This window comes from Cervus canadensis, chromosome 32 (assembly GCF_019320065.1).
Source record: "Cervus canadensis isolate Bull #8, Minnesota chromosome 32, ASM1932006v1, whole genome shotgun sequence".
NCBI classification, from domain to species: Eukaryota; Metazoa; Chordata; class Mammalia; order Artiodactyla; family Cervidae; genus Cervus; species Cervus canadensis.
This window is the reverse complement of record NC_057417.1, coordinates 27893277-27917614: the sequence shown is the minus strand read 5'-3', so window position 1 is coordinate 27917614 and position 24338 is coordinate 27893277. Positions and strand designations below refer to the sequence as shown.

The 24338-nt window shown below is 59.6% G+C and overlaps 1 protein-coding gene across 1 annotated transcript in view; it reads right to left on the bottom strand.

The window, feature by feature from the left end:
- Positions 1-2962: 2962 nt before the first annotated feature.
- Positions 2963-24338, bottom strand: part of SRRM3 (serine/arginine repetitive matrix 3) — a 53997-nt gene continuing 32621 nt past the window's right edge. The window contains exons 4-15 of the mRNA XM_043456400.1: positions 22133-22261; positions 21953-22033; positions 21491-21520; positions 20961-21023; positions 20823-20858; positions 18752-18802; positions 18065-18169; positions 17334-17511; positions 7275-7630; positions 6289-6504; positions 6058-6195; positions 2963-4510 (exon numbers count right to left, since the gene is read on the bottom strand). Coding sequence (XP_043312335.1) covers positions 4285-4510; positions 6058-6195; positions 6289-6504; positions 7275-7630; positions 17334-17511; positions 18065-18169; positions 18752-18802; positions 20823-20858; positions 20961-21023; positions 21491-21520; positions 21953-22033; positions 22133-22261 — 1609 coding nt within the window. The 3' untranslated portion in view covers positions 2963-4284. The remainder of the gene's footprint in view (positions 4511-6057; positions 6196-6288; positions 6505-7274; positions 7631-17333; positions 17512-18064; positions 18170-18751; positions 18803-20822; positions 20859-20960; positions 21024-21490; positions 21521-21952; positions 22034-22132; positions 22262-24338) is intronic.

Here is a 24338-nt window from a genome sequence, read left to right as displayed (position 1 = left end):
CCATGTGCCTTGGGGCAACTGAGCCTGCAAGCTGAAACTACTCCACACAAGAGGGTCTCCGGGCTCCACAACAAGAGAAGCCCCCAAGGTGCAATGAGAAGCCTTAGCACTGGGGCTGGTGGACTGCAGGTGGGGAGAGAGCAGAAATGAGCCAGTCATGTTGCCCAGTCCAAGGTCAATGGGCAATACCCCCAGCACTGGGCGGGACATCCCTTGAGTGATGAGGAGGCTGCGCTGAGTTTCAGCAACCCCTATCGGATCCACAGGTGCTTCTGGATCAGCTCACCCTCCATCCAAAGGTCCCGGTCGCTCATCCCATTTTATAGATGAGGAAAATGTGCAGGGCAGAGATGGGGGTTCTACCCGAGATGCAAGCTGGGAGCTGGCCTCGAGCCTGGGGGCTGGAGCACAGGGGCCACCAGCAGAGGACTGACCTCACAAGGCCAAGAGGGCCCGTGGCCCCCGGCTAGTGGCTGGTGCAGCTGGACGAGCCTGCAACCCCGTCTGCCCAGACCCCGTGTTCCCCCTGGGTGTCACCTCCCCTCTGTGGTCAGCAGGATAGAGGCTCCCAAAGAAGTCCTATTGGAGAAGGAAATGGCAGTATTCTTGCCTGGAAAATTCCATGGACAGAGGAGCCTCGTGGACTATAGTCCTTGGGATGGCAAAGAGTCAGCCATAACTGAGCGATTAAACAACAGTACCATAGCAAAGACCCAGTGCTGCCAAAAACCCCAAACTGTTTGATGCCCTACAGGCAGGAACAGACCCAGGGCTGGAGGAAACCAGGGGGAGTGGCCACTGCAGCTGGCAATCAGGAAGTCTCCTTGGAGGAGGAGGCAGCTGAGCTGGGCCTAAACCGGGAGCTCCCAGGTTTAGGACATATGCACAGGGCATATGGGGGGCCAAGGGACCCTCCAGGGAGGAGGGTCCGCTGGAGTCAAGGAAAGGGATGGGAGTGGAGGTTGGAGGGTGGTGGGAGGAGAGGATGGCAGTTTCAGGCGGGGCCATTTGGAAGGCCTTCCAAGCCCTATGCCTGGTGGATGTGGTCCTGGGATCCTCAGGGCGGGGAGTTCTGCTTCATTAATTCCAGTACTGGGTCCTCAGAGCACATAGTAGATATTCAATAAGCCTGTTGGGAGGAGTGGGGGAAGGGTCAGATTGGCATTTTAGATATGGTGGGAGGGGCAGGCCAGCTAGTGAGGACATGGGCATGGGAGGAGGGGTCGTGGGGAGAGGCCAGGCGCCAGGGGCAGGGTAGAAAAGGGAGTGGTTCTGCCTGGTCACAGTCTGGCTGTGGGGTGTGGATGAGGAAGGCTGGGCAGGGAGGGAAGGGAAGGGAAGGGGGAAGGCAGAGGGGCAGGGACAGCTTTGGGCTGGGTGTGAGACAGGCTGAACTTGCATGCCCACCTTCGGGTTGTTTCATGCCCCTCCCTGCCTCCCTCCAAAAAAGTGGCATCTCTAGAGTAGGACCCAGTCTGCTCTCCCTGTAGCCCCAACCCTTGCCTGAAGCCCAGTTCTTGCTGAACCGGTGTAAAGGGTTAAAGAGATCACCAGTGCTTCTTTGAACAGCTTCCTCAGATCAGAAACAAGCCAGTGGCCAGAGGCCTCCTCAGGTGCCCCTTCCAGCCTGAGGGAAAAGAAACTAGAGAGGGGTCATGTGTGGACACTGCCGTAGGCTTCAGGGCACGGCACCCCCTCCCCGGTTCTGCAGCCCAGCCCAGACCCAGGACATCTCCTGTGTCGGGGCTCATGCAGACCAGAGCCGCAGTCACGTCCACCGCCCTCTCAGGAGAGGTGGGCCGGGGTTCTTGACCTGTGGGGCCCTAAAGGACTGCAGTCTGTGAGATACCAAGCTGCCTGCAGATGGGGGCGTGACGGCCTCCTTTCAGATTCCCAGAGAGCAGCTGATTCAAAGCAAGGTTAGAATCTGTCACTCTTAGAGGAGAAGGAAGATGAGCAGAATGTGTGTATTTGTTTAGATCTACATAAAAGAATCTGTCTGCAATGCAGGAGACCTGGGTTCAATCCCTGGGGTGGGAAGATCCCCTGGAGAAGGGAATGGCAACCCACTCCAGTATTCTCGCCTGGAGAATCCCATGGACAGAGGAGCCTGGTGGGCTACAGTCCAGAGGGTCGAAAGAGTCAGACATGACTGAGTGACTAACACACACAAGTAAAAGAAAGAAATACAATGTAAGTAGCTATTAAAAACAACAGCAAAAAAACCACACCAAGCTCTCCCATCCGAGCTCCCATCTTTCAATCCCCATCCTAGCCCCCAGCCAGGGCTGGACACACAGTGTTTTCTGTAAGCGGCCCCCCATGGGTGACTTGCTGTAGGGCAGGCAGGCCCTGTGCAGAGCACTTTCAGGACAATATTCCCGCTTTCGTCTTCCTCCCAGCCCCACGTGGAGCCCGGATTCACAGCCAGTGTTGTTCTGAGCTGTGTTCCAGCTGTTCTGAACACCCCACCTGTAAGGAAGGTCCTGCATGTGGACTTCACGTCCCCATTCACTGCTGAAGTGAGGCCGGGTGTGGGGGGGTCGGGGAAAGGGGGGTGTTCAAAGCCCACAGGGCGGGTCTTCCCTGGTGGTAAAGTGGCTGACACTCCGTGCTCCCGATGCTGGGGGCCTAGGTTCCATCCCTGGTCAGGGAACTTAGATCCCACATGCTGCAACTAAGACCCGGAGCAGCCAAATAAATAAAAGTAAATATTAAAAAACAAAAACAAAGCCCTCAGGGCCTCCAGGCTGGGAGGAGGAAGGCCTTTTGGGGGCCCCCATTTCTCTCCCCACCGACCTGCAGACTCATGCATGGAGGCACGAGGTGGAGGTGCCGCACCCTGGTTCCCCGGTGCCCGCTCTTCTCCTGGGTGCCTCTCATTTCTCGGAGGGAAGGACCCCAGGACCCCCTGTCTCCCTCCCTACACGCCCCAGGTACTCAAATCCACAGAGGCCTGGTCTCACCACCTGCCGTCCGGGCACCGAGTGTTTATTATTTAGAGTCCAATTTCTGTCCGCACCGCGGAGAAGGAAGGGGAAATTGGGGGGGTGGGGTGGGGGGAGGAAACCCCGATCAGACCCCAGACCCCTCCCCCCACTGGAGCCCAGGGCGTCTGCCCTGTTGGGCCAAGGAAGACTTTGTGAGATCCCTGAGGGCCCCGGGAGGAGGGGGCTGGGAGCAGCAGGAGAGGGCTGGGGGCTCACTGTTTCCCCATCCGTCCGTCTGTCTGTGCCCCAGGCCACCACCCTCAGTCTAGAGTCTACCCTTCCTTCGAAGGGCTGTAGCACCCCTCTCTGGGAGAGGAGGAACGAGTGCTCCCCCTGGCTCCCTGCTCGCGTGGGCACGCCCTGGAGTGCACGTCATCCTATGCCCACGCCATCTGACCCAGGTCCCAGCCACCGGGCACGCCGGGGCTCCGGAGCCCACTCAGTCCTCCCACTGCACTGCTGTCCCCCCCACAGGCTCCTCCTCCATCCCCCCCTTCTCTCTTCCACCTTCTGATCCGGACCCCATTTGATCTCAGGGTCAGAGGCAGCTGGGGTCTGTAGGGCCCACCTCGGATCACGCAGACGGCCTGGCTGGCAAAGCCCTGGCCCAGAAGAGCACAGGGCGACGGCTGGAGGGGAGAGCCTGGCCTGGAGAGGTGGGACCTAGGGTGAGCTCCCTGGGCCCACAGGCTGAGGCTCAGGGGCCCCACCCAGTCTGGGCACTCTTGGGCCAGGGAAGGGGTTTGCGGAGGCCGTGAGGCCAGCCTCCAGCCCGCAGCCAGGGTCCTCCTGCAGCCAGCTCAGAAGGAAGGGGTTCCCCAGCCTGGAGGGTGGTGCACCAAGGGTTAGGCCGTCCCTCCTTTTGTCTAACTTAGCTCCAGCCTGCTGTCCCACTCTGTCTGCCCAGTGCTGGAGAGGAACTGAGGACCCTATGGAGTGGCAGGGGAGGCTCCCAGGTCTGGCACTTTTAAGAGGGTGTCCCTGGCTCCACTGGACTGAGGTCCTCAGCCTGGTGAGCTGGCATCAAGCAGGAAAGGGTGATGATCCCTGTGTTCGAAACGGCTCTTTGTTCCCTGGACTGGGTGGGTGAGCAGGAGGTGGGGTGGGGACCCTCTAGAAGCAGCAGAATCCAGCTCCTCTTTGTCTTCAGGGCACCCACCACCCTCAAGGTCTTCCCCTGTCCCAGGACCTCTTTGTCGCAGTGGGGTGCAGGCCCCACTGCCTCCCACGGCTCCTGGGGCCCGAGCCCTGGCCTTGCCCTGTGCCAGGGGGCATGAAGCTGGGTTCGCTGGGCTCAGAAGCCCCCACTCTCTGAGCTGCTCCGGCTGTGGTAGCTGGGAGTGGGGGTCTGGGAGGGACTTCGCGTGCGGCTGCGGGTCCGACTGCGGCTGCTGTAGCTTCCGTGGCTGTGGCCGGGGCTGGGGCTGTGACTGGGGCTCCGGCTTGAGTAGTCGCTGCTCAGGCAGCTGGAGGAGGACGAGGGGCTGGGTCGGTAGTAGGGGATGGGACGCTTCCGGGCACTGCCGGGAGGGAAAAGCCAATTACAGGCCATTCGGGGCCCTGAGCTCTGCCAGTCCCGGGCCCTCACTCCGGCCCTGAGCCCATCCCCAGCAGTGGCCAGGGCTTCCCTGCCTCAGTTTCCCCTGACCTTGGCCTTGGAATTCTCCCCGCCTCCACCCCTGCCCCCACAGGATTAGACAGGCAGTGGTTCCTAGCCAAGTTCACGTTGATCGCTTTGTTTTTCCTGCAGGGAAAGGGGACCAAGTCTCTGCTTGATCGAAGCAGGTGCTCGATAAATATTTGTTGAATAAACGAAACTTTTAAATATAGTCAACTCACATCAGCCAAGCTAAGCAGCAGCTTCTGTGCCTGGGAGGGTTTGTGAATACGGCTCAGTCCTGCATCTTTGTTCCCCAAAGAATTGAGGATTTTGGTTTTCAGGTCACTCAGAGGGAACAGGAGGCCGCTGGCCACTGCTGCCCAGGCCCAAGCCCACCAGCCCCCCACACCTTACTCCGCTACCTCCCCCTGGCCCGGAGTTAGTCTGAAGCCAGGAGACTGTGACCCAGAGGAAAGAAAATAGAGTTAAGGAGGCAACAGTGCCCCACTGCATGGGGTTAATTCTGAGAAAGAAAACAGGTATAAGTTAGTTGGCAGGGGAGGAGGAGGCAGCCTGGGAGCGGGCAAAAGAGGGTGCCAGGTGGAAGGCGTGGAGGTCTAGCTGTCTTAGGGCACCCTGCTTATGTGGGTATCTAGTGGAGGGGATAGCCCAAGCCTGGTGGGTTGGCCTCTAGCTCTGACAGGAGAACTGAAGCCCAGAGAGGCAGGTTTATCTCCTAAGGCAGCCCAGCAAGGCTGGAGCAGAGCCGGCCTCAGCATTTTGCCTGTGGCCCTTTACCCCATGTCAGGGACCTGGGGCTGCATAGAGATTTCCACAAATGCAGACCATCCTCTCACCTGGAGACCCAGGCCCAGAGCCCCCAGTCCTGGCAGACTGTGTGGGAGGGACTGGCTCCTCTCCCAACTGCCCCGGAGACCAGACTGCTGTTGCCCCCTCCTCCAAATTCCCCCCCAGGGTTGGGGGGCAGGGTGGGGGGGCTGGGAAATGAGCAGAAAGAGTTAGTGAGAAAAGGAAAGGCAGACAGACAGCTGAACAGAGCCAGTCAGCTCACATGGGTATCTCCCCTGCGGCCTGTGGAGAGGGGGTCCACCTGGCCCCCAGGCTGGCCACAGGCCACTCAGCAGGCTGGACCTTGAGATGAAGGAGAAAAGGAGAGAGACATCATTGCCAGGAGGTGAATGAGGGGCGGGAAGGAGGAGGGAGGGGCTCCAACAGGGATGGCTGGAATCTTCCAGAGCCGAACTCCTTGCCTGCTGCTGTCCTCAGACGGAGTACCGGCCCCTCCCCTCCCTCCTCCTGAGCCTGCCCCTGTCTTCGCGTCCCACCCGCCCCCCCCCCCCATTTCCCTTCCCCAACCCCCACCTCCTCTCCTCCGGCGCCCCCCCCCCCACCAGGTTCAGTGGGTGGGGGACCCCCGCGGTCCCCCGCGGCCCGGCCCCTGCCTACCTGGTGATGCGCCGCGGCTCCATGAAGCTGGGCGAGTCCCGGCGCCGCTTGCGGATGGGCGAGTAGCTGCGGGAGCGGCGCCGGGCGCGGGCGGCCTCGGCCTCGGCGTGCCTCGCGCGGCTCTCCGCGTCCTTGTCCCTGCGGGGCCCGGCCGGGGGTGAGCGACGCGGCCCGGCCGCCCCCGGCCGGTCCCGCCGCCGCCGCCGCCGCCACCCCTGGGCCCGCACTTACCGACCCAGGGTTTTCTTGGGCGACGGCGAGCGGCTGGGGCTGCGGGCCCTCTTCTCCGCCGAGCGCGAGCGGGATTTGGAGGCCGAGCGGCTGGAGCTCCAGGAGCGCGGGTGCGGGCCCGGGCTGCGCGACGAGCTCCTCCCCTCGGGCCCGCCGTGCCTGCCCGGGGACGGCGAGGTGCTGGCGGGCCGGGCGCGCGGGGCCCGCTCCTTGGCCCTGGAGGAGGGGGCACGGCGACAGGAGGGGGGACGCTCAGCTGGTAGAGTGGGCCCCGAGCAGGGGAGTGGGGGCCCCGGGTGACAGAAAAGGGAGTGAGGGGGCCCCCTCGAGGGGAAAGGTCTTGGGAGGGGAAGGGGTTCTATGGGGTTGGCGATGGGACGGTGGCGGTGTTGGGGGAGGGGCAGGCAGTGGGTTCCAGGAGGAGGGAGGGGGGCTCTGCTGGGGAGAGAGGAAATCAGTGAGGAAGAGGCCTTTTCCGTGCTGTCGAGGGAGAGTGATCTTGGGGTTGGAGGGGCAAGTAAGAAAGGAGGGTTTGCTAGCGTGGGAACACGGTCTGGATCTCAGCAGGGAGATGGGGGAGAGGTCTGCTTGGGGGAGAGGGAAGGGATGGGGCGCTCAGTGCGTGGGGAGGGAGGACCACCAGGGAGAGGAGACGGCTCCGTGGGGGGGAGTGTTCCCTTGGGGAGTGCAGTGCTCCGTCGGAGGAGGGCGATCCGCGGGGTGGGAGGAACTCGGTGCGTGGAGAATGACGGGGGCGAGGGCCTGGTGGGAAGAAGGGGCTGGCGGGTGGAGGGGGGAGTGTTCAGTGCGGGGAGGGGCGAGGGCTCCGTGGGGGAAGAGTGTTCCGTCGGGGAGGGCAGTGCTCCCTCGGAGGAGGACAAGTGAGGGGAAGGGGCCCGGTGGGGAGTCGGGGCTGGGGGAGCAGGGCTCAGGTTCAGTGCGGGGAGGGGAGCCCCAGGCGGGTCCCAGGGGCCGAGCCCGCTCACCGTTTCCCGTGCCCGCCGTGGCCTCGCTCGGAGCCGGGCTCGGGCCCGGGGCCGGGGGCGCCGCCGCCCGAGTCGCTGCTGGAGCGGGCCCTGCTGAGCGAGCGCGACGAACCCCGGAGCTGCGCGAGCCGGGCGCGCCGGCGGCCCCTGCGGCGGGGTGCGGACGCCGAGGACCGCGATCGCCGCCTCCGCCGCCGCCGCCGCCGCCGCCTGGCCGCCCCGCCCGCCGCGCGGCCTCCTCTGCCCCGCGACGACGGCGCCGAGCGCGGGCTCGGGCTCTCCTTCCCCCGCGCGGGCGGCGTGGCTGCGCCGGCCTCCGCCTGGTCGCGGGCCCTGGGTGAGGGCGAGCTGGGCTTCTGACGGGGAGAGAGGCAGAGAGGGCACGGAGCGGGGTGGAGAGGGGACGGGGCGGGAGCGACAGGGGCGGGCAGAGATGGGGCAGAGACGGAGAATCCAGGGGGGGCAGACAGAACCGAGCAGAGAGGAAAGAGACGGGGGAGAGGTTAGCGCAGCAGAGAGGAAGGAGAAGACAGACGGAGAGAGAGGACAGATCCAGAGGAAGAACGAGAGAGGGCGAAAGGGGAGAGAGCGGGCGGGTGGGGCGGGGGGAGAGAAGGAGAGGGAGCTTTCACCGGGCCCGGGCCGGGGGCCTGCCAGTCCCGGAGCATCGCACACACGGTTCCCCGCGCCTGCCCTGCTCTGCCTCTCCTGAGTGTCCACCTTCTGGCCTCAACAGTGCAGCTCATGCAAGGTTCTCGGCATGCAAAACACAAGAGGGACGGAGCGGTGGGGTCTGGGGGGGGGGGGGCTGACAGGGAGGGGCATCCAGGAAGGGCACGGGGGGGGCTGGCATCGCCCCCCACCCTCGACGGGATGGAGGATCCCGGCAGAGAGAAGAGAGAGGGCCGGCACCGGGGAGGCCCGGCCAGGGCCAGCCCACCAGGCCAGGCCGCCCAGCGCGTGGGGGTGGGTCGGTGGGTGGGGTGGAGGGGGGGGCACACGGCACACAGATGGGGTGGGGGCGGGGCGGGACAACTGAACTCAAAACTGAACCGAAGAAAGGGAGGAAAAACAGAAATTAAAAAAAAAAAATCCACAAATGTCATTAGATACCAAAAATCAAAAACAATGTCTGAACTCCTGGGGAACTGACATTTTTCTGTTAACATTTTTTTTTTTCTTTGTTTTCCGACCCTGCAGAGATCTGTGGAGCTGTCAGTAGCACCTGACTGTCTTTCTGTTTCTCTCTTTTCTTTTCCTTTCTTTTTCTTTTTTTTTAAGTTCTGATTTTTTAAGTCCCTCTTGGTTAACGTCCACTTACCAATAAAGTGGCACTTCCTCCTTTAGTAGGTAAGATGTGTAAGAGAAGGGAAAAGTGTGGTAGCGTAAGTTCATCATTAGATTCACAAAAATGCAAGAGAGATAGAGAGAGAGAGAGAAAAACGCAACCACCCCATTCTAGGCCAAGAGGAGGCCACGCCACCTCTGGAGGAAGGATTGGCAGCGCCTGGCTCCTTAGGCCTGTGCCCAGGGTCACCTCTGGAGCGACCGCTGGATAGAGATGTGGAATGTTTTTCCGAAAGTGGACTCAGGACACAAGGATCGGGCTACAGAAAACCGGAAAGGGCACTTGGTACCGTCAGAAGAGCCCTGGCTGGGAACCAGGGCTCTGAGAGCCTGCCACTACCGAACTCACTGAGTGACCCTGGCCAAGTCGCTTGCCCGTAATGGGCCTCAGTTTCCCATCCACAAAATGATAGGGCCAGACTTTGCTTCTGGCTGTCCCTTCCAGAGTAAATGTTCCAGGATTCCCTGACTCCCCTTGCCGTCCCCCTCCCTCCACAGAACTGACCCTTCTTCTTGTCCTTGGGCTTCTGGCCAGTAACAGTTGATTGAACTTGTCTGTGAGTCTGTCTGTCCCTCATTCCTCCCCATCCCTCAGTCACCAGCACCAACTTAACTTTGAGCACCTTCAGGGCCAATTTGGTGTAGGAGTCAGCTTTGTAACCTCAGTTTTTTTTTTTTTTTTCTGTACCACACTGGAGCAGCATGTGGGATCTTAATTCCGCAACCAAGGATCGAACCCATACCCCCTGCATTGGAAGTGCAGGATCTTAACTACTTAACCAGGGAAGTCCCCTGTAACCTCAGTTTTTATCACAGAACTTGGCATCTAATAGGGCCTCGATACAATTTACTGAGGAAGGAAGACATGCCCTTTCACAGGCCAGGGCCCAACCAGGGAGTCCTGGGAAAGGGGCAGGGTCTGGTCTAAGCTCTTTTGGCAGCCTCTTAGGAGGAGAAAGCAAAACCAGCCACCACATCTCAGGGCACCTTGCTGCCAGGGACCGGAAGGAGTGTGGCTTCCTTGGTATGGCCCTGGGTACTTCCGGATGGGGGGGTGTGGGGGGTTGGGGGTGTCAAGACTTCTCTGTGCAAGCATGAACCCATTGACCAAGAAATCAGCTCCCCTCAGGACGGGGCATAGCTAGCTCGTGATTGGTGGCTGCAGCAGTTAGCGAACACCAGCCGTAGCGGGGAGAGCAGCTGTTCAAAGCCCAGTGGGCCATGAAGCCCTGGGAGAGCCTCTGTTTAGAGCAGAGGCAGGCATAGGCAGGCAGGGTGGATATCACTGGGGATTGGGGTGCCCCTTGAGCACCCTGACCTTCCTGATCACCAGCTCACCTCTGCTGGGAGAGATGGAGACTGGAGTGTTCGGCCATGGCCCCTCTGAAATGGCAGTCCATTCTCAGTAGACATCACCAGGAGACCCTCGTCTCCTCTAACATAGACCCCCTCCACCCCAGGGCCCACGCTTCCAGAACTAGGTTCTGTTATCCAGCATCCTTTTCCTTCCAGAGGAGGCAAATGAGAAAGAAGTCTACAGGATCCTAACCACTGAGGTCCAGGCCCCTGGACCAGACCCCGGTGCAGATCTGGATGCCTTCTGCCTAGCATGTCTTGAAGTCCAAGCTCTTCCCCACTTCCCTCTCACCTCCATCAAGGCAAATGGTTGCCAGAGCCCAAGATGATATTAACTGGCAAGGTGGAACACCTTGGGGCTAGCTCTGATTTGAGTTCGCTACGAAACCTTAAGGAAGTGATCAACTCTGAGAACCTCAGTTTCTCTGTTGGTATGGTGGGGGATAAGTGGATCTTTGCTTGGTAGGCCTGTACAGGGGTTGAGAGACTCTCTTCAGAGGTCAACTGACTCATGGTCCCTTTATAGATGGATAGGGTCAGAGCAGGGCAGGAAGGCCTGGGGCCCCATGAGGTATCACCCACGTGCCCAGATGGAGGAGGACAGGAGGAAGGCTGTGCTGGACAGGGTGGATAGCACCTCCCTGGGGAGACTTTCAGAGCCCATCTCACCCTGATCCACCCATGCCTCCAGAAGCCGAGGAGAGTCACCCTGATCCTGCCAGAGGGTGAGCCTCATGTCCAGCTGGGCTCTCATTCTTCTAGGGACATCCAAGTCCAGACACCATGGAACTTCATAGCTGGACAGGACTGGTGGCCAACGACCTCCAAACATCTCCAGAAGCCTGCTCTTAGGGACTCCTGTCCCTTCCTCCTCTTTCCCCTTCTTCTTTCCCACAGCCTGGCTAATTCCTATCAGTCCTCTACCCTAGCTCAAGGCCACCACCTCCAGGAAGCCTCTCTTGATCCTCACCCTGAGTTGGGTGCTCTCCTCTATGATCCCACAGATCCTTGTTCTTTCCCTCGGTGTGGACTGAGCCAGGCTGTGCCACGGGGGTATCATGACCAGCAGGAACTAGCTCCTCATCCATGGTTCATCTCTTCCCTCCCATCATTCTGAGTGATCTTTGTTAGTCCTCCGGCCTGGCAGGTGTGGGCTGTGAACCCAGGTCTGCCTGCCTCTCCCTGGCACGGACACCCAGATGGGGCCCAGCATGGAGGAGGGCCAGCCTAGTGTGTGCATGCATGAATGAAGGGCCTCACCTGCCTCTGAGCCTTGCTCTCAGGAGCCTTTCTGCTCCTTGGTACCACTTGCTACCTGGCATCCTTTGCTTATTATGTAAGACATTTTTTGGGGGAAAGACAAGAATAGCAAGGGAGGGGGTGCTCACCTGATCCTGGTATCCTTTAGGACAAGAACAAGTGAGGATCGGGAACCATTACCCCCTTTAACTCAGCATCTGAAAATCCCATTTCAGGAGCCCTGGTCACATCGGATACTCCTTGAAGGTGAGGCCTCCACTCTCCCATGAGGTTGGGACAGAGTCTCCTCCAGCAGACCAACAGCGCTTTTTCCCTCCCTGAACAATTTCCTTCTCTGCCCTCCAGAACCACCCAGGAATGAGGGATGCTCTGGTTGGTGACCTCCCCAGGACCTACCTCTGGGGCCAACATGGGGGCGGAAAGGAGAGGATGAACAGGCAGCCTTTCTCCTGTCAAAAGCTCAGGATGGAGACCCACTGAGGCCTCCCAAGAGCTGTGATATCAAACTTCTGCAGCGGCTCCCAGGTGGGACAGGAAACAGTGTCAAGGGCAGGTATGGGGAGGTGAGGTCCCTGAGGACCGACTCCTGATGTATATCCTCTGTGTGCCTGGATGAGCACTGAGCTGGGAGTCCCAGGTCCCAGGATCAAGGCCTAGTTCTGCCTCAGCATCTCGGGGGGACCCTGGCCCCTGCTGACTGTCCCTTCTGGATCATTTGCACTGGGGCACCACGTTTAGCTCAAATTTGGAAGAATGGAAGGATGCTGGGGGATTGAGGGAGCCCCAGTCTGGTTGGATTATGGTCCAGGCAGTGGGCAGGTGAGCTGACTGGTCATTCCCTCCATCTCTCAGATTGCCCCACAGAGACTCTGCTAAGCAGGCCACCCTCCTGAGTACTTCCGGTACCTGTTTCTGGTCAGCTCGTGTTGCCCCTGCAGTTCAACTACCATTTAACACCTGAAAGACACAGCAGTGAGGCAGTTCAGCCCTGATGCCAGCTGCCACCCCAGAGTCTGTGGCTCCCTAGTAAAGCTCCACCTGCCGCCAGGGCAGGACCCAAGGAGTCCAGCAGGCCCTGGAGGGTGGGACAGAGCTGTTTCCTCAGACCTGACCTCAGCCAAAACTTCTTCCAGGATCTGGAGGCCAACAGGCCCAGCACAGACCCCCTCCAACATTGCTTATTGCCCAGGGTGGCTCCAGGGATGGGCCAGGGTGAGGGGTCAGGGGCTTAACAGCTATTCCAGACAACAGAAATCAAACTGGCTCGACCGCAGCATACAATTCACGAAGGGAACACAAACTTGGAATGCTAAACCACACAGAAATGCATTTGGACAACAAAATGAGAAAGAGAGAGGGCCGTGAGGGAGGGGCCAGGGGGCAGGATGGAGAGGAAGAAGAAGGGGAAGGTGGGAAAGGAGGGTAGAATGAACCAGAAAAGCTGTCGGGGGTCGGGGGGGCGGGGGTGGGAGGGTGGAAAGTCAAGAAAACTAAACGACAAACCAGGAAACACAGCTTTGCAGCTCATTTGGAGAAAATGCAAGTTACAAATGAGTAGTCACTAAAAGAAAGAAAATGGGAGGGGGGAGAAAAACCAACCAGAGCGAGATTGAGAGATTGAGAGAAAGAAAACCACATTCAAACCAAGCAGAGTGGCGGGGCTTATCTGGAGATGGGAGCGGCGCACAGCGGAGCCGGAATACCTACCTTCTCAGTGGTCAGGGACGGGAATGCAATAATAAAAGAGAAAAGAAGGTCTCCGCATTGGGAATGCAGAATCGGGGAAGACAGTGACGCTAAGCTGTGCTCCCCCTCTGAATCGGCACAGGGCAGCCTTGCGGGCTTTCAGTCTAGTCCCAGGGATGGGAGTGAGATCCTGCCCAGCCATTTCTGTTTGCTTTTTTTTTTTTTAAACCCACACGCTCCAAGAGTCAACCTTTCCTTAACTCTTTAAACAACAGAAAACCTCCAGAGGGCATGCAGGAAGCAGCTGATGGGAACAGAACCACAGCACGGGTGAAGGAGGGGCTGGCAGCATATGGGGAGAGAGGCCCAAGTCAGGGGGGAGAGGTGGTGAGGAAGAGACAGAGAGACACGCACATAGAGACAGACAGACCGAGAGACAGACAGACAGACATAGAGAGACAGAGAGAAACAAAAGCAACACAGACAGAACGGGGAAGACAGAGGGGAAGGTGGACCCAGACGGAAGAGAAAAGCTGTTTAAACAAGGCCAATCAGAGTGGACTGATGGGGTGAAAGGGATCACGCATTTAAAAGGGAAGGCAACCACCGACTCAATTTGGAGGACGGGCTCAGCCTCAACTGCACTTTACCCCTGGCTTCAGTATCGTTTTAGCAAAATTCATCCCTCCTGTCTTCTGGCTTCATTCTGGAAGAAATGCCAAGATGTCCCTTCCTATCCTTCCTGTCCCCCTCCAGTTGTGGTCACTGCTCTTTCCTGGGGGGGCAGGGTAGGGTGGGAGGGGGAGGCTGAGATGAGGCAGATTGGGGAGATCCACGGGCACCTTTTCTTGGGGTCACTCTAGGCCACCCATTAGATGATGAGACTTGAGCCCGAGGCAGAGGCCAGAGAGAGCCTGGGGGCCTTGCTCCTGATGTCCTCTGCCATCCTCACCATACAGCGAGGCTTCCTTCAACACTTCGGATGCTAGGGGCAGGTGCTGCCAAGGCAGGTGGCCCTACTGCCTAAGGCTGCAAAGCCTGCAGCCTGTGTGTTGGGGAGGGCAGAGCTAGCAGGTATGTTCTTGGGGGTGGAAGGAGGCAGGTGAGATGAGATGGAAGGACTTGTCCCATGAAGTCATCTTACTTGTCTGTCCCATGTAGCGTGCTTTGAGTCCCTCCCTTCCCTTTCTGAGCCTCACTGTTTATTTCCCCACATGTATGGGAACTGTGGGGGCGTGGGGCTCTGTGGGTCTCTGAGGCAGCAATCCTGTAGAACTGGGCCGTGTAGTGTTGGGCCCACCCATAGCCTGGTCTTGGTGCGGGCAGGCTCCTGTGCTGGGGAGCTGAGACACCCAGCAGCCACCTCCCACATCCTCCTCCTCTTGCTCAGGGCTCCTGGAGTGGGTTTTCTATTGACAACCCTCCCACATCTTGGCTGTGCCTGGGGGTCTTGAGGTTGGAAGGCTGAGGGCTCCTCTTGGATCAACCTCTAAAAAGCGGTGTGACCTTGAGCTGGTCACTTGACCTCTCTGAGTTGCAGAGAACAATAAACAGCAGAGTCCAGAAATCCCTCTGGGGCTCAGCTCTGCCCTGGAATGGGACAACTAACAGATGTGTCAGGAGCTAGCACTCAGTCTAGCCCAGGATGGACTTTTTTTTTGCCTGAGAGTATCTGACTTTGCAACCCTCACCTGAATTAAACTCTATCGTGTGTCTTCAGCTCCCTGCTCCAGGGCCTCCTAAGGATCTGAGACCTGGAAGGAAGTTCCATCTTATCCAAGATAGAACTGAGAAAGTTCAGGGCCCTGGGAAGCAATGGATGACCTCTTGCCTTCCCTGTGTCTCTCAGCTTCTCTCCAAGGTTCTGTATAGACTGAGACATGGACACACCATCTTTCATTAATTTAAAAACTGAAGCAGTCCCAGCTTATGCCCTGAGGTGGAGGGGAGGGCTGGCTGGTGCCCAAGATTTGGCAGGAGCTGTTGGTACAGGAGCCTTTTTTTTTTAAAGAGTTATCTTCCCTTTTAAATCCTGATTACAAAGGAAAAAAATATAGATATGTATATGACTAATGTTCACTTGAGATTCAAAAACCATCTCTGCTTTAGAAGGAGCAATCCCCACAGTAACACACACAAAAGCAAAATTCTAGAACAACATAGAAGATAGAGGAAAAAAAAAAACCCCGAGAGATGCTTTGCATTTCTGTACATTATAAAACGAAAAAAAGAAAGGAAATACAAAGAAAAACAAAATAACAGGGAAAATTACATAAACTTCCCCACCCTCTTCCCTTGCCGGCTAAACAAGAAATGGAATCACAGTATTACCACGTTTCAAATGGGAGGCTAAAAAAAAAACAAAAAAAAACATAGACGGGGTTAAAAAACGGTGAGCTTTTTCTTTTCCCATTTGTTTCTCTCTCTCTTTTTCTTTTTTTTTTCTTTAAAGGTAGCATCCAAGAATACCACCCCACCCTCTGGTAATTTTTCCCAAAGACATTTTTGGTTACTGGCCAAAGTCTGTGACCCCAGAGCCCACCTCACCTCCCTGGAATGAGAACTCATGTCATTTCACTCCTCCGAAAGGATGTGCAGGCAAGAGGGGATGAGGTTCGGGTGAGAGACCTGGGATGTTCCGAAGTCCCAGACCTCCTAGAGCGCAAGGGTTAGAGAGGATCTGGGGGGCATGCTTGGTGGGAAGAGTAACAAAGTGCTGTCATCTAGAAAACCCCCAGGGCAGTGCCAACTCCCATGTTTGGTAGGGAGACAGGACTGGGGTGCTGCAGAGGCTTCCTCCTGGCTAGGCGGCCTTCCCTGATTGCCCTCTCCTGGGGTTTTACTTGGTTGGCCATTTTGTCTGCACAGGCCCTGGGCCCTTGCAGGGTGTTGTTCCAGCCTCCAGGGCTGGGGGCAGGGGTAGGGGGTGGGGGAGGTGGAAGGCCCTGATGGAGAGAACCTGCACTTCTGTGCCTGTCAGAAGATACGAAGTTTCCAGGAGAAGGTGTCTGGGGCGCTGTGCTATTCCAGCTCTGTGCCCATGGGGTCGGGGATGGGGACACTCTATGGGTTTTGCCCAAGTTGGACGTCTCCTCCGTGGCCTGCAGCATCAGTCCCTGTCCTGGCCACCCTCAGCTACCTCTGTGAGCCCTCTCCCACCCCCAGACAGACCCAGGGACGCGGGAGTGATCCTCCCCACATAGCCCAACGAGGCCCAGGAGCCTGGCACCCTGTCCAGGTGGGGCGGTTTCAAGACATGGGATGTCCTTAAATAAAAATGATCTTGAGACTCAGAGCCTTTTGTCAGCTGCCCTTGGCTTTCCTCGCTGAGGCCATAGGAGTAAGGGTGTTTGAGAAAAGAAAAGGAGTGAAAGGAAACAGCCAAAAATCAAAATGAAACTGACCAACACGTACATGTTTGCTGCTGAGACCTGAGGTCTGGGGAGGGACAGCACCCCCCTCCCCCACTTCCCTACTGAGGCTCCTAGGGGTAGCCTGCAGGTCTGGGAGGGGGAACCTGCCGGCCTACCCACCCCAAGCCCCCTGTGCCCATCCAGGGCCCCTGCCAGCACTGCGGTCCCCCTCTCCCTGTGGGGGGCTCCACCCGGGACTCTAAGATGGACAGACAAAAGGGGATGTGACCTGGGAGAGCCTCCCGCCCTGGCCCAGCCCATCCTCCCAGGAAAGGCTCCCTCATCAGTCACCAGACCGCCCCATGGCCCTCCTAGAAGCTGGGTGAGAACAGCACCTCTGAGGGAGCCGTGTGCGGGGAGGTGCCTTAGGAAGGATGGGCCGAGGGAAGTGAAGCCGCAGGTTTGAGACCCCTGTCTAAGCAATGCCCCCCAAAAGGACAGGTTTTCCCTGGAGCAGTGACTGCAGAAATGCAAGGGGACAGACGGGGAAGGGGTCTGAGAGAGGCAGAGGGGCTGTGAGGGGGCTGAGGAAGGACGGGCTCTCCAGAGGGGTTACGGACTCGGTGGGGAGAGGGAGGCTCGGGGCGCCAGTGACGCCCGGGGGGGGCGGTCCTGACTCTTGAACCTCGCTCCCAACTGCGACCTCTCCCACAGTCCGCGCCCCCTCCCACCCCGTATGTCTGCGGGAAGCGGCCGAAGGCCTGGGTTCCCTCTCAGCTCTTTACCCAACTGACTGAGGCCCTGGGGGTCACCCTGCTCTGGCCCTCAGTGTGCCGAGGTCAGGGGTGCAGACCCCCCGCACCCCGACACTAAGGCCAGCTGGGCAAAACCACCGGCCCTCCTGGCCGCTCCGGTGCGGGCCGGGCCCCGGGGAGGGGGGAGCGGCCAGCCCCCTCGCGCTCACTGGCCCCTACCCCGCGGCGACCCGGGGCGACCCCGCTCCGCCCCCGACCCACCGCTCGGCGCGGGAACCCTCCGCAAAGCCAAGCGTACGTACATCGAGCGGGCTCTGCGCCGAGCCCGGGCGGCCCCCGTGCGCTCCGCTCCGCTGCCTGCTGCCACCGTTCTGCTGGGGCGACCCCCATCCGCTGCCGCCGGATGGGGACGGCGACCGGCTCCCGCTGGACCGCTGGCTACCCGTCTTCCGCCCGTCGTCTCGGTGCTTGGGGCTTAGCCTGCATAGGGGGAGCCGGCGTGGGATGCCCGGCCTGCAAGCTCCCGTCCCTCCCTCCTTCCTCCCCAACCCCTTCCCCTGCGCCCTCCCATCGCCAGGAAACCCTTCCAGGGAGAGAGCAAGTTCCCAGCCCCCACATTGCCTAGGTCCCCAATCACAGTCGGGGGCGCCTTTGGGCAAGGGCAGCACCACGGTCCCAGGTGGCGCTGGGGGTAAAGAACCCGCCCGCCGAAACTGCAGATGTAAAAGGTGCAGGTTCGATCCCTGGGTGGGGAAGATCCCCTGGAGGAGGCCATGGCAACCCACTCCAGTCTCCTTGCCCGGAGAATCCCATGGATAGAGAAGCCAGCCTGGCTGGGGCTATAGTCCATGGGGTCACAAAGAGCGGGACACAACTGAAGCGACCTAGCAGGCGCCCAGCACTGCTACCCACTGATGCGGTTCCTGTCTGTCCATCAGCGCCACTACCTAGCCTTGGGGACTGCAGGTGCCCTCCCTCCAGCAGAAAGGGAGCTCAGCCACCCCTGAGAGCCCCCCAGTAGCCTGGCACCTACCTGCTGGGTGATCTGGAATTACTGTAATGGGAGGACAGGGAGGGGCTGTGGGAGCTGCCGCTGCTGTGACGATGGGACCTGCGGCCTGGAGACTCTGCATGCGGCCTGGGAGAGAAAACGGCTGCCTTCATGTTCTGCCCCATCTCCCGGGATGATATCTGTGAAGGCCTGGTGGAAGCCTCTGCTTCCATCCCTGCCCCTGGCCATGTAGTCTCCCCCCTCCCCCATAGCTCATGGGGGAGGTGCCCCCATACTCTCCCCCCCCATAACCCCCACCCCCAAAATCTCCCTCTCCTCCCATGGCCCCCATACCTCCCCCACATAGTCTCCTACAAAAATAACACAAGCCCATGCCCATCCTGGGTACAGAGCTAGTCCATGTGGGTCATGGGTCATGTGTCAGTATTAGCAAAAAGGCGTCCTTCTCTCTAGGCAATCCCAGCCTCCCAGGATCTCACTTGGCCCTCAGCTGGTGTTCTTATGACTGTGATGGAGGGGGGTGGGGAGCGGGGTGGAGGAGGGCACTCTTGGCTTCCTCTCTGGGTCTGAATTTTTCCATCTGGGCAGCAGGGACAAACTTGAGCTATCTTCAAGGGCCTGATTCTGTGATTCCAGAAGGCCAGGGGTTTTTTTGAGGGGGATAGGGGGAGCGGGCTGAGGGGCTGGAGAGTGGGAGAGGGTACTCACCTTTTCCTTTCTTTGTTCTTTTCTTTTCTTTTGCTCTTGGGGCTTCGAGATCTACAGAAAGCAGAGACTACCCTGACAGCACAGCCTGAGCCCCGAGCTGGCCCGGGGAGGGCGGGGCCTGGGAGCCCTGCAGCTGGGCTGTGTCCAGGTGTGGTTCTGAGGTGTGCTCCTCTCTTGGGCCGGGATGGACCCGCCCACCCCATCCTACCCCACTGCTTTGGTCCCTGCTACTCTGCCAGGCCTTCTTCCCTCCTCCTGTAAGTCCTGGCCTGGATTGCCTTGCATCTGGGCTCTGCTTCTGTTCCCCCCTAGGAGTGCCATAGGAGATGTGACCACGGCCCCAGAAGGAGGGGTAACCTGCACTTTCCTTCTGGCATTGGTCTTGGGAGAAGCCCCTCTGATGAGTCACCACAGTGGGGGTGGCCCCTCCACACCTCAGCTGTGTTCCCTGGGCCCCAGGTTCCCTCAGACGGGGCTCTCTAGGGCGGAGTCCAGGCCTCCTGCCCCTTTGTCTTATGTGGTCCAAGCCTGGTGTTTAGGAAAGAAATGCTTTCTCCTGGGCTTCATGATCTTCCTGCTTTGGGGTTACTCTTCTGGATCCCCTCCCATCCTATCCTGCTTTCTGAGGCGAGCCCTGCAACCCAGCTCCTTCTGTCTTTGACCGAGATGGACAGAGAAGCTTCTGGTCAGGCTTCTAAGGTCTCACCACTGTGGGTCTCTCAGCCCCACCCTCCCTGATGCCACCAGACTCCTGCTCAATCCCTCTAGTCCTGAACAGATGCCTCCTTCCGACCAGAAACAAGGTGATGCTAAGAAATGCCAGAATGTGTTTCATCTGAGAGCAGAGTGGGTCAGGGGCGGGCCCAGGAGTCCAGAGGTTTGGCTTCTAGAACCCGTGCTGCCTGCTTTGGGCCTCAGGCTCCCCATGGGGAGTGGGTCTGGTCCTGCCTGGGACTGACGGGAATGGGACAGAGACAGGGCAGGAGGGGCCCCCACTGGCCCAGAAGGACTGGAGGGGGTGGCAGGGGAGGGGGCAGATGGGAAACCGGGGGACTGGGAGGGCCAGGACGAGGTGGTGGTGGTGTTTAGTCGCTCAGTCATGTCCCAGTATTTTGTGACCCCATGGACTGTAGCCCCCCAGCTCCTCTGTCCATGGGATGTTCTGGGTAGGAAGACTGGAGTGAGTTGCCATTTCCTTCTCCAGGGGATCTTCTAAACCCAGGGATCAAACCCACATCTCGGCATCTCCTGCAATGCAGGCAGATTCCTTTACCGCTGGGCCACCAGGGAAGCTCTGGGATTAAGGTGTGGCCGTGGGCAAATGCTCCCTGCCGGAAATGGAACTGAGAACTCTGCCCTCCTCAGGGGTGCTGGGGGGGGTGGAGGGGCTCTGGCTCCAGTGCCAACAGTGGGGATGTGATTGCCCCACAGCTTCCTGTCCTCCATGCTGAGTTTTCTTCCACTTTCCACCCGCATGCCTCTACCTGGGTTCTGGCCTTACACCTCCTTCTCTACAGTCTATCCTGAAAAAGTCACGGTCTTGCTGTCCTGCTCAGAGCCCCTTGCTGCCTCCCAGCCCCACAGAGTGGAGGTTTCATAGTCTGGCAGTTAGGCCTCTTGGGGGGCTGGCACCGGCCCCCCAGAAACTCCACATGTAGGCACAGCCCGCTCGCCCTGTCTCCTACTCACTGCGCCCTTCTACCTCAGGGAGGTCCATTTGCCTGCAGGCCCTTTCTCTGCGAATTTGGGGTCCTGATGTTTCTGCTTTCCCAACTGGCACCTCCACAGATCTATCCCTTGGACACTGGACCAGTCTACTGTGTTGTCTGGACATTCTTGGGGCTCCCAAGGCAAGGCTGACTCTGGGGCAAACAAGGGTTGCAAATGGCCTTCCTCCTCCCCCACCCTCCAGCGCTCTGTCTCGCTCTCGGGAGGAGTCCCTGGTGTGGGAAGAGGGAGCCGGACAGGACCCTGGCAGCCCTCCTCCCATCGTGGCTTCCTCGGGCCCTGCAAGGGGGCCACTGGCCTCTGTCCACGTCCTCCTGTCCCGCCTCCACGGGGCACCACTCACCTGTGCCGCCTCTTCCTCCGGGACCCAGATTCAGACCTGTAGGACCACAGAAAGGTTCTCTTGAGCCCACGCACAGCCTTGGTCATGGGGGAGGGGGTCCCACAGAAGTGAGCGGAGGCCCCCGGGGACAGAGGGTACCTGTCTCGGCGGTGTTTCTTCACACTCTTCTTCTTCTTGCGAAGGGGTGAGGAGCTCCCACAGCTGCGGACACAGTGCCGGGGGTGGGGGGGGAGGTCTAGTGAACTGGGGCCCTGGGATGGGTGGGGGTGGCATGGTGGTGGAGATGGCTGGGGAAGCCTAGGCGCCTGCAGCCTTGAAGTTGGAAAGGGGACTCCAGGACTTCAGGCCAGCTGTCATCCTACAGCGAATCAAGGCCCCGAGGGTCCACTCGGTCCCTGAGAGAAGCTGGTGGAGCGGCCTGTGTTGTCCCCTCGTCACCTTTCCAGCCCCCCTGGGCACTGTGAGCCAGGACTGTTTCAAAATCAAAGGTTAGAGGCGCCAGTGATGGGATTTCTGGCCTCAGCGGAGAAGCGCCGGCATGTTGGCTGGTGCCCAGGCCCTGAGGTGCAGGCCTCCAGCCTCTGGGGGGTGGCCTTGGACCCTCTTCCACCCACAGACATCCTCTCCCGGCCCAGCCGGTCCCTCCCTGCCCCACCCTCATCACTGACCTGCACTCAGAGTCTAGTCTCCTCTTTTTGCTGAGGGCGGGGCAGAAAGAAGGGGAGACAGACAATTGGATGGGATTAGTGGGGGTCCCAGACATTTGCCGGGGCCTTACTTAGGACAGGGGAGAAGGGGCGTGTAGAGATGGGGAGCCATAGGTGACCCCAGCCAAGCCCCTCTTCCCTGGCCTCTGGGGTGCAGGACCTCTGGGAGAGGGTGCTGGGGACCAAGAGCAGGTGGTCAGAGGTGAGAGGCTGGGTCATGGGCGTGTGCAATTCGGGGGGTGGCCCGACGTTGGGGTGGGGTGGGGAGGGGGCACTCAGTGGGGGAATGGGCCTGGAGAAGGGGAGGGGCTCAGTGAGGGGGGCCCACAGTGCGGGGTGTCAGAGCCCTGCCCGCTCAGGGATGGGCAGCTGGGGGCCCCACCGCGCCCCTCCCGCCCCCTCCAGCCCAGGGGCGGCTCTCACCGGCTTCTCCGGTGGCCGCCTTTCTTTTTCTTCTTCTTCTTGGGAGGGGGCGACGCAGAGCTGCTAGACCAGTGCTTGGTCCTGGGTGAGAAGGGGGCGGGGTGGGGCGAGGGCAGAGGTGAGGGGGGAGGGGCGGCCTCCACCCCCACCCCCCCATCCCCTGCCGCGGCAGGCGCTGACCTGTCCCCCCGGTGCCCGCGGTAGCAGGAGGCGGGGCAGTCGCAGTCCACCGGGCCGTCGTCCTCGTCGAAGGGCGCGTACTCCAGGCCCAGCTCGGCGCCCTCGATCAGCCGCGGGGTCTCCGCCACGCTGCCGGCAACAGGGACGCTCAGCACCTGCCGCGGCGGCGGCCGGGCCTTCCCGCCGACCCATTCCCGGCCGGGCGGCGGGGTGGGGATGGCCCCGACCCCTCGAAGGTCATGGGGGTGGGGGGGGCGGATCTGGGGAACCACACCGGGAGCCTCCCTCACAGGGCGCCAGCCTCAGCGATGCTCTATTTTGTCCCCATCCTCAACCAACCAACCGTGCCCTATTTTGCAAAAAAAAAAAAAAAAAAGAGGACCACGGAGCCCTCCCCCCTCACTTAGCCCCCCCTTCTAGGTTCTCACCCTCCAGGCGCCCCCTCCTCCTCAGTGAGGCCCCTCCCCTCGCTGAGGCCCCTCCCGACACGGATTCTTTGCCCCTCGGTTCCCTTCATTGCGCCTCAGCCCCCCTCATTGAGCCGCCCTGCACCCTTAACCCCAGAGGCGTCGTCCCAAGCCCCTTTCCCCTCCCCAGCCCCCCTTTTCCGTCGCCGAGCCCCGCTCTCTCACTGAGACCCTTCCCCTTCTCTGAGCTCCCCCGTCTCTGATATCTGTCCTTCCTTACTCCCGCCGTCCCCTCGCCCCCTCCCCGCCCCCCGCCTGGTCCTCCCTCCCGCCCCACTGCCTCTCTGAAATATTCATAGCCTCTCCTCCTCCTCTCGGCCGCCTCCGGAGGCCTGGCGGCTCTTCTGCTGCCGGGCTGTCATCAATCACTGCCCAGTGGCAGCGGGCGCCGGCCTCGGCACCCTGCCCGCCTCCCGGGCTCCCCATCCATCTTGCCGCACTCTCCCCTTCACTCCGAAGGGACCGCGGCATCTGGTCCCCGCTCCCGGGCTCAGGAGCCCCCAGCCATCTTCTGCCACCGACGTCTGTTCCCGGAGGGCACTTGGAGGAGCGGCTGCTTTGTCCTTAAAGGCTGCTGGGCTTAAGGCAAGGTTGGGAGCTTTGAAGCTGCACACGTGCCCTAATTATGCGCTGTTCCTGAGTCGCTGCGTGACCCTCTCTGAGCCTCTTTTTTCAACAGGGGAATGAATCCTAATTACCTTAAGGATGGTTATGACAATTCCCTGAAGTCCTGATGTGCAAATTTGTTTACTGGACCCGCCCAGAAACGGACCCTCCAAAGGCCCAGGTCCAGGGTGATGGCCCCTCATCTTCCATTTTTCATTCCTGCGCCAGCTCAGACAGCACCCCTCCCAGATGGAGGCTCAGCCCTGGTTTTGCCAGGCTCATCCTTTTCCTGCCCAGAGCGAGGGAGGCCACGGTTGGGATGGCAAAGCATTAAAGACCTGACATGAGCTTTGGATTCACACAGACAGGTCTGAATCCAGGCATGACCACGCTCACCGAGCCTCCGGGGCCTTATCTATACAATGGGGAAAAGAATAGCTCAGCTTTGAGGAGAGGATTAAGTACGAGTCTGGCTATGAAGCTCCTGACAGGAGGCCTGGCCTGCAACTGTGGTCCTCCACACACGGTCACCATTGCTAGACAGAGGGACCTCGGTCGGACACTCACACACCAACACCTCCTCTTCCAGGGAGAAAAGGGGTTTTGACACATGAAAGAGACTGGGCAAGATCACAGCTACAGGGTGAGATTTTCAGGCACAAACTCCAACAGAGCACCCACTAAGCAGCTCTTTGAAGACTGATTTTTGTATTTAAAAAAAAAGAAAGAAAGAAGAATGTAACCCAAATTGGACAGGGTTAGCTAGCCTTGATGCTTGTGTCAAGAATGTCATTTGGTGGACTTCCCTGGTGGTCCAGTCTCCCTGCTCCCACTGCAGGGGGCATAGGTTTGATCCCAGGTCAGGGAACCAAGATCCCACATGCCTCACGGTGAGGCCAAAAAAAATGTCATTTGGATCCCAAACACCATCCTGGCCTTGGCAGCCTAGAAGTCACACAGGTGTTATGAGAGGTTTTTCTGGGGGGATGGACGGTCATGTCATTGCTCTGCCCCCGCAGAGCCAAACACCCCCACATTCCTTCATTCAAATCTCTCCTCTCTTCCCCACGCTCTTCTTCCTGAAGCCAGGGGCCTCCTGCTTCCTGTCCCTGAAATCTCCAACTCCACAGCCT